Source organism: Papaver somniferum, chromosome 4 (genome assembly GCF_003573695.1).
Source record: "Papaver somniferum cultivar HN1 chromosome 4, ASM357369v1, whole genome shotgun sequence".
Lineage (NCBI taxonomy): Eukaryota > Viridiplantae > Streptophyta > Magnoliopsida > Ranunculales > Papaveraceae > Papaver > Papaver somniferum.
In genome coordinates, this window is record NC_039361.1 from 156,394,829 (window position 1) to 156,404,100 (window position 9,272).

The following is a 9,272-nucleotide window of genomic DNA, read 5'->3' on the forward strand; positions in this document are numbered from 1 at the left end:
TTACAAGGTCAAGTTAATGATTTACTAGTTAAAGGTTTGATTCGACCTAGCAACAACCCTTGTGCTTGTCCAACATTTTTAGTACCTATGAAAGATAATGGTTGGAGAATGTGTATAGAATCTAGATCCTTGAACCGCATCACCATTCCATATAGATTTCCTATTCCTAGACTTTAAGACATGATTGATTTGCTTTGTGGATCAATTATTTTCACTAAACTTGATCTTAGGAGTGGATGTCATCAAATTCGATTCAGAGAAGGAGATGAATGGAAGACTGCTTTCAAGACAAGAGAAGGGTTATATGAATGGATTGTTATTCCATTTGGGTTATCTAATGCACCAAGTACTTTTATCAGACTCATGAATCAAGTTTTACAACCCTTTCTGAGTAAATTTGTCATTGTCTACTTTGATGACATCTTGATTTTTAGTCACTCCACCAAGGAACATCTGAGTCATCTTTCTTTCTCAAGTTTTTCAGGTGCTATCTACTCATTCTTTGTTTGTGAATTTGAATAAATGCACATTTATGTCACCTGAAGTCACATTTTTGGGTTATGTCATCTCTTCTAAGGGTATTCATGTTGATCCTTCTAAAGTCAAAGCTATTGTGGAATGGTTTTTTCCCACTTCTATCAAGAGGTAAGAAGTTTCCATGGTTTAGCTTCTTTCTATAGACGTTTTGTAAGAATTTCAGCATCATTTAAAGAAAGGTTATCTACACCATTGATAATGACTTGCACCATCTTTAGATAGGGGAGGAGTATCTAGCTCAACAATCTACATGTACTTCCAAATCATAACTTTTTATGACCATAACCATTACTCGAACAACTATATTTCTTAATGAAGTGAATTTCAGAACTTATGCTTCTCCAAGACCAAGTAGAATTACCATTATCTTTGACGTTGAAAACTTGAACATCTAGAAAGTACTTTTCCTTGAGAGAAGTAGCACATACTGAAGAACTATCATTACATAACTTCCATGCTGATTTGGCAAGAGAAATTATGTTAACTAATTTATGATCTCTAAAACCCAATTCCCCTTCTTCCTTAGGTTTGTTGACGTTTTTGCATGAAACAAAATGCTTCGCTTATTAGTATTCTTCTTCCTCCAAAATTTTTCCGAGTTGAGTTCATCTTGCTTATGGTGTTCTTTGGTTGTTAAAACTAATCATATGATTGAATGGAATGGCGTGGGTACATTTCTAACAATTACTGGCCCTACAGCTTCAGACATGTTCATACAACTCCATCTTGATAGTCTGGTTTCTATCTTATCCACGAGAGTAGAGAACGAAATACTTTTGTTTCTTCCCACAAAGAAACGCAGACCTAGATACTTTTCTTCACCAATATCTAGTTGTCTAACTTGAAGGATGCCACTGATATCTTGACAAGAGGATGGATTTATGTTTTTACTGAAGAGGACAACTGATTTATGGAAGTTAATAAGTTGACTGGAACATGCACTGAAATCTTCTATCACCTGAAGTAGTTCATTGGTTTGAGCTAGATTTGCCTTGCAGAAAAGAAGACAATCATCTGCAAACAATAAGTGGTTAATTTATGGAGCAGACCTAGATATTTTCATGCCTGTTAAGTGATTCGTCTTTTCATAGCGATTCAATTGCCTTGAGAAAGCTTCCATGGCAAGGGGTAGGGGATCTCCTTGTCGTATCCCGTTGTTGGTTTGAAAGCTGGTGAACCATTAATCATGATCTCCACTTGAGTAGTTCTTATGCATTGCAGATTAAGATGACATAATTTTTCGTAGAAACCAAAATTCCATAATACTTCAATGAGAAACATCCACTCAAGTCTATCAAGCACCTTCGACATGTCCATTTTAAAGGCTAGATGACAAGTTTTGTTACCTTTCTTCTTCATAGCTTTGACTAATTCCTATACCATGCAAATGTTTTCTGATATTAATCTACCAGATACATACGCAGACTGCATAGGAGATTAACTTATACAGTGTGTTGCACATAGCAATTGGCAGGAAATCTTCTGGTTTATGAGGTGAAGTACTCTTTGGAATCAGTGTAATTCTTGTGTTGTTTGATTTTCTTAAGAAGAAACTCAGAATTGAAGATTGCTTTCACTATCTTGCAGGCATCATCTTTCGCTACTTGCCACTGTGTTTGATAAAATCCTGGAGGGAATTCATCCGGGCTCGGTGAAGTCCAAGGTTCCATCGACATTAGAGCTTGATAAACCACTTATCTGTAGGGATAGAACCAGCTCTGCATTGTCTTGATCTGAGATACTGTTCAGGATATATTGGAGAAAATATCTCTTGATCTGTAGGGATAGCAACCAGTTCTGCATTGTCTTGATCTGAGATACAGGTCGGGATACATTGGAGAAAGTGATAGCTGTCAACTGGATTTGAAGAAGTACTGATTTCTTGAAGTGAGAAACTAAGATATCTTTTTCTATCTTGACCACTTTTCTTTTCTTTTAGCTCACCACTCTCAAAATCTAGTTCACCGTTAGATTAGTTTGACAAACCAAACTGCCTTATGCTTTGAATTGATGCTCGTTCGTATAATTTTGTTTCTGATAAAAAAAAATAAAATCAAATACATAGATGACACCCTCTGAGGAATGAATGAAATGGTGTGAATTGTAAGGTTAGTCTCCAAGCCCCAGCGGTTCCACGAAAAAGATAAACATGGAGATTGCGGCAGTTCATGAACAGCCGTTGTTACCTTAGGGATGCAACAAAGTGTCCAGGGTTGAGCTAGAGACTCTTTTTAAGTGAAAAAATGAAAATCCAACATGTACATGAACCAGATATTCAGGTACTACTAAAATGAGAAACGCGTATGTACAACTAGTTGTCACGACTACATTGTCTCGTCCATCATACATTAGCAACACAATCAATAAAGAACCATGTATTATTTGCATTGCTCACTAGGACTACTACTACATTGAAAACCTCTGCAATGAATCTTCGATTTCCAGAGGATAGAGAAAAAAAGATAACTGGAAATCTCACCAGCAAAACTAACTAAATACATTCTTACGATAAGGTAGAGAGTATATAGAAACGTAGTCTAATTCCAAACTTTCTTCTTTTTACTTACACCAGCAGCTAAATATTTTCATTTCCTTCACATTCGAAGTTGTGAGGATTCCGAACATCTTTTTGTATCGACGGAGAGAAGGAGACATATTTACAAAGTAACGATTAGGTTATCATCTCAAGCCACCAAATAAGTTGTGAGTTAAATTAAGTCGTCAAAAGGACGGAGAATCAATGTTTCTTCTGTGCACTCTTTCATTCCAATCAGCCCCTGCGAAAAATAAATAATCCTGCAAGTTTACGGAAATCAGAGGTAAAAATCTAAGATAGTTGGACCATTGGTACATTATTAAAACGCAAAGATTTTGACAATAATTTACTAGCGAGGATGGAAAGAATCTAAAAAGGGAGCTTACTCTTGGTAACAACACGAAATCCCGATTAAGCATTCCAGTTCGCCCTGAAGAATAGTCAGTTGATATCTATAGTCCAGTGCGCTAGATGCTTTGGTCTACTGGGTTTGTAAGTTGAGGTGGATTTGATTTCAGAACGCGTGCAACTTCTCTATATAGTTGTTCTCCTTCAAAAGGTTTAGACACATAGCCATCCATCTCACTCGCCAAGCACTGCTTGTTTGTAGCTTGAATTACATCTGCAGTCATGGCCAATATAGGAACATGCCAGTTTTGAACATTCCCGTAAGCCTCCACAGATATCTCTCCATGTTGGATTCGGTTATTTATGTCGTGTTCCATAGCTCGAATCCTTTTTGTAGCTTCAAACCTGCAATAAAAAAAAACACTTTTAGTGAACCTTCAACAAAATTCGTCAATAGAAGGAACAAAAAGACACTGGACGCAAAGTTTAACTAAAAGATGTTTTAGTACCCATCCATTTCAGGCATTTGGATATCCATAAAACAGGCATCAAAGTGGTGAGGCGGTTTAAGCATATCAATAGCTTTCTTCCCACTATCTGCACATTCTACTGTAGCTCCATACTTCTTCAAAGCTCCAGCAGCTACTCTGAGGTTTACATTATTGTCATCTACAACCAGAATTTGTTTACCACGAAGAAGATTCTGGAGTGGCAGAAGTGGTTTCACTCCATTTCGAGGGTTACCCTTGTTGTTACCTACGCTAAGTGCTCGTTGAAGAGATGCGGCTAACATACTTGCTCTAAGGGGTTTCATAATGATTGTTGGGTTATAGCCACCAAACTTCCCAATATCTGTTCTCGGAGAAACAACAGAATTGGCTAAAAGAAACAGTTTCAAACGATCTGAAGGATCATACTGCTTCAACTTGTTAGCAAACTGAGTTGCTAAAACAGCGTCTTTATCCCAGAATTCTTTTTCGACAATGACCATGTTGATGACTGATGACCCACCACTGGAGATGTGAGATAGTCCTTGGTTAAGATCAGAGGCTATTTCACCGCGGACACCAACTCTTTGGAGATGATATCTTGTCACCTGTGCTCTGACAAGTCTGGGATCCACAACCAGCGCTGTCATTCCTTGTAATTCAGAGGATATTGGACCGCTGGCCTGCTTAATAATTTGTTGGTTCTTGAACTCGTTTGAATTCGAACGACCATTATTGAAAACAACTGTGAACGTGAAAGTGGAGCCAACATGGGGTTCACTGGCAAATCCAATCTCTCCGCTCATGAGACCAACTAGACACTTGCTTATACTCAATCCAATACCTGTGCCACCATGAGTTCGGGAGATGGACGGCCCCACTTGCATAAATGGTGTGAAAACTTTTGGATGGGCGTCTAAAGGAATACCAACACCTGTATCCTCGACCGATACTATTAGAGTAATGAGATCCGATGCGGCGGATGAGGATTCTGGACATGTGGCTCCCTCTTGGCTAAAAGTCTTGAAGTGCCCCCAACTGCGGCGTCTATCTGCCACAGGAAAGCCGCTTAGGGTATTCCTAGATGGCGCTTCAGTCTCAACATCTATTGAGCTTGTCACCTCCTCCAGAACATTAATAGTCACAAAGATATGTCCTTTCTCTGTGAACTGCAAAATGATAAATTACTCAAGAGTAAGTCTCGTGTTGAAGTCAGCTTTTCCAACTGCAGAATTAAACAAGTTGAGAGAGATCATAAATTATTCTGAAGATCTTTTGTAGTTAGACTTACTTTGATCGAGTTCCCCATGAGATTTGTGATAATCTGCCGAAATCTCCCAGGATCACCAATTAAAACTTCAGGAACCCGGTCTGAGATGTACACAGCTAACTGTTTTTTCCCAACATATTAAATTTCAGAATCAGGGGATAGCATATACTTCATAAATGAAGATAATGTATGAAGCATTATAAAAAATATAAAAAAATTGAAGTTGCTGCATTCCTACCTCTAATCCCTTGTCTTGAGATTTTCCACTAAAAAGAGACAGCACGTCATCCATGATAGCCCGAACATCAAAGCGCACAGCCTCAAGCTCAAGTTTGCCAGATTCAATTTTGGCCTGATCTAGAACTTCATTTATAAGTGAAACTAGAGCTTTCCCACTTGCTTGTGCAGTTCTGACATAATCTTGTTGTGTTATATCTAGTTCCGTGTCCATTAGCATCTGCAACATCCCTGGTGATGGACCAAAAACATGTTTTCCTGTCAATGTTGTTTCCACCTGAAGCCAAATGGTACTTGTGACATGACAAAGCATTGCGCACTATATGTTGACTACCATTAAACTTACTAAGTTAACAAAAAAACCTAAGACTTACCTAGAACACCATTCATGGGGGTTCTGATCTCGTGGGAAACAGTAGCGAGGAACTACAGAATATTTTGATGAAATGGCATTAGCTTGGTGTACTGAAACGAGAACCTTAACTGCAAAATCAAAATACTACTAGTTCATTACCTGGGACTTTGCGGTATCTGCAGCCACAGCCTGTTTTCTTAACTCCTTCATCAATTGGTATTCATCCTCAACTCTTGTGATTCTATTAGCTGATGCGTTGAGTATATGCCCAATAAGATACCCAATAATAAGCACAACAATGGCTGTGCTCAACGCCAATGTAGGCATTGGTGGCTTCTGCTTGAATCTGTTCCAAAACCAAGTATGGACGAGAGAATAAATATACCAGCAATTATTCTACCAAAATAAATGAATCCAAGGAAATAGGTGTAACTTAGAGCTAATTGATTGGTTTACCTGCATCGCATTTCATGTTTTCTAAATGGGTCTCCGAAGCTAAGAGAGCTGACATGGAACATTCTATCATCTGTGACATTTGAGCCATACATGCTAATTGGATCTGAGAAATTAGTGGTGTCATACACATTCACAAGGATGGTTTGTTTGCTGGCAAGTTGGTGAAGCAACTTCTCTACAAGCGATTCTATATCGAATATTCCACCAAGGTACCTGCTCGAAAATGAACAGACAATGGCATTATCCTCTGCTTGCTTAAGTTTTCCAGAAACAGGCCAGTGATTAAGTTGGCAACTTCTAGCGTATGCTGATACCTACCCATCAGTTGCCAGTATCCTTTCGTTTGGAGTTGCATTTGATGGAAGTTCCGTCTTGTAAACAGCAAATGTAAGTATGACCCCGAGACGCTTTGTTTTCAGCAATTCGAAAGGAGCAGTAAGAACCCCTTTTCCTGATGCTCTTGCGCGCAAGACATTTTCACGGTCTTCCTGTTACGATAAAAACTATGTTCAGAATTCAACGTAACAACAACATAATTCACTAAATTGCAGTGACCATAATTGCCAAAAGGCCAGCTTATGTTGTGATTCTTCAAGTGCCGCAGTGCAAACATCAAAGTTTCCAAAATGCTCCTAACATACATCTTAATTGGGATCATACTAAGAACTTAATCACAGCAACATGAACCAAGAGTACAGAATTTTCACCTTTCCCGAAAGCATATCGAGAGAAATGACATGGGAGACGGTATCTTGCGCAAAGATAACCGGGGCATATTCTTCCTGAACAGGGGATGGTAATGATTCTGGGATTTCGAATGCATACTCCTCCTCTTGAACCAGTGTATCCATTCTCTTTATGGTCCATCCTTGTTGCTTCTCAAATTGTTCCCTTTCAGAATGAAGTACCCTGACAGCATACGCCACGCCGCTGGTGAGCGGTCTCTCAAATGCCGTCCGCTCTGCATACCTCGCAAACGTTGCCTGCCAAGACAGACAAATCAAACTCAAATCTAACTTCAAAATCATACTAAAATAACCGTCACAAACCCAATATCATACAAACTACTATCCATTTGTAGTACTTAAGACAATTAAGCATAAATTTGAGTAATAAAACTTACCTGGTCAATAGCAGATGGGTTCTTGGCATGGTGGAAAGTTGAGATCAAGATAGACAAAGCTTGGAGATGATTCATACTGACATTAAACTGATCTTGTAACATTCTAGCTCTCTCATCACACATACTCGACAAAGTTTCTTTCCTTTTCTCTTTAGCAAGTGAATTCATATACCAAAAGATCCATATTGATGCAAATAGACAACAAATTAGCCAAGTAACATAAGCTCTCTTAATCCAAATTTTACTCCCTTTTAGTGATATACTCCCGAACCAATCAAAACATTTCCTCTTCTCGAAACACTTGTTCTTCACCTCCATTAATCCACTATTAGCAAACCAATTCATAGGGTTATTATCAATTATGATATTCCAAGAACATAGCATCAAAATTGCATGTCCCACCACTTTCAAACCAACATTTATGAATAAACACATCCACAATAGCTTCAAGAAGAAGAGTGAAGAAAGAAGAAGAAGAACACAAGATTGCAGATTGGATCTTTCACTGTTACTATTACTACTAGACTTGTGAGCTTCCAGAAAATGATTGGAGATGGAAGATGAATTTATTGTGAAGATAAGTAGTGAAACAGCCAACCAACCAACTAAACTTAGTTATTATAACAACACCCAAAGAATTGAAAGTTAGTTATTTATAAACAAAAATAACCCATGTTACAAAAATCTGCCATGAGTCCCATGAATGAACACATAAACCATGTCTCTTCTTTTGTTTACTTACACAAAAAATCTAACTAAGCATGTGGTTGGGTTTTTTTTTTTAAGATTGACTTATGGATATATGTTTGGGTTCTAAGATCAAGACAGAGGTAGTAGAAGAAGAAAATATTTAAAGAGAAATCTCTGTTCAAGTTAAAAAAAGAAAGATTGGATTCATGGGGTTTGTGTTCAGAATGCAGAATCTAATGAAAGCAAAGATTAGAAGAATATGGTGGGAAAATGTCTGCTAGCAGTGACCATTATCTCTTTCTTTCTTTTCTCTTCTTTTCTTTTCTATCTATCCATCCACCCCAACAAATAATAATAAAACAGAGAGGGTAAAAAAGGTATCTTCCCACTAAACAAAGCTGTGTACTTTACTACATCATCATCATGCAGTAAAAAAAAATATATATATAAATATTATTTGTTTGAGAATCAAATGCAGTGTGTGGTGTTGGGGGGTGTACAGAACAGAAAAAAACAAGAAATGGAAGAGTGTTCAAGTTCCACAAGTAAACATGCTTTTCCATGTTAAGATCTAATTCTCATTTGCAAAATTTGACTTGTTTTGTAACTAAAAATAATAACTATGGAGAAAAAAAAAAAAAAAATGGGTTTTGATTTATTTATTTATTTATTTATTTTTGGTTATTTTTAGGGAGTTGGGTATTAGATGCTTTGATTAAACCTCTCAAGTCAAGGTGGTGTTATGTTTTTTTGTCCTAAAAAATCACAAACATGTTTGGTTCTAGTTCTATCTCTTTCTTTCCTTTAGTTTACTAATTTTGGTTTTGCTTTTCATTTCAAACAATGGATTAATTTTTCACAAAATTGGTTAAAATGACCAAAATTAACAATTGTTGCGTGAAAATGACATTTAGATTTAGATACTGTTTAAATGGATAAAAATGTAAAAATAGTTTCATTTTATCCATTTTCAAATATTTTTCCTTATTTTTAATTTACATCAGGATGCATCCAGTTTCATCCTTGCTATTTTTAGTGTCCATTTCACCTAGACTAATTTTTACTCGTCCATTTGAACCGTGTTTTAAAAATATTTGGACAAATGACCGTTAATTTTCCTAACCCAAATTAGATTGCATGTAAAGTTATGTGGACCCGCCACCCTCATACGGTGAAAACTCGGTCCTTTATTTTTTTTTCCGGTGTGTCAATCGTTTCCGATAGTTTTTTTA

The 9,272-nt window shown here is 37.2% G+C and overlaps 1 protein-coding gene across 1 annotated transcript; it reads right to left on the bottom strand.

The window, feature by feature from the left end:
• Positions 1 to 2,811: 2,811 nt before the first annotated feature.
• LOC113271684 (histidine kinase 3-like) lies at positions 2,812 to 8,369 on the bottom strand. Its single transcript, XM_026521582.1, has 11 exons — positions 7,351 to 8,369; positions 6,935 to 7,210; positions 6,546 to 6,715; positions 6,228 to 6,440; positions 5,931 to 6,117; positions 5,791 to 5,842; positions 5,418 to 5,647; positions 5,201 to 5,299; positions 3,931 to 5,078; positions 3,460 to 3,826; positions 2,812 to 3,333 (listed from the first exon to the last, which is right to left on the bottom strand). The coding sequence occupies exons 1-10, from the start codon at positions 7,783 to 7,785 to the stop codon at positions 3,541 to 3,543; spliced, it is 3,096 nt and encodes a 1,031-aa protein (XP_026377367.1). The 5' UTR covers positions 7,786 to 8,369; the 3' UTR covers positions 2,812 to 3,333; positions 3,460 to 3,540.
• Between the last annotated feature and the right edge of the window lie 903 nt (positions 8,370 to 9,272).

Bases quoted from the DNA above. Each gene is read 5' to 3' on its own strand.
- LOC113271684 (XM_026521582.1), bottom strand. From the start codon at position 7,785: ATGTGTTTATTCATAAATGTTGGTTTGAAAGTGGTGGGACATGCAATT. The intron at 5,843-5,930 runs GTAATGAACTAG...AATATTCTGTAG, and splicing joins CAGATACCGCAAAGTCCCAG to TTCCTCGCTACTGTTTCCCA. The intron at 5,079-5,200 runs GTAAGTCTAACT...ATCATTTTGCAG, and splicing joins TCATGGGGAACTCGATCAAA to TTCACAGAGAAAGGACATAT.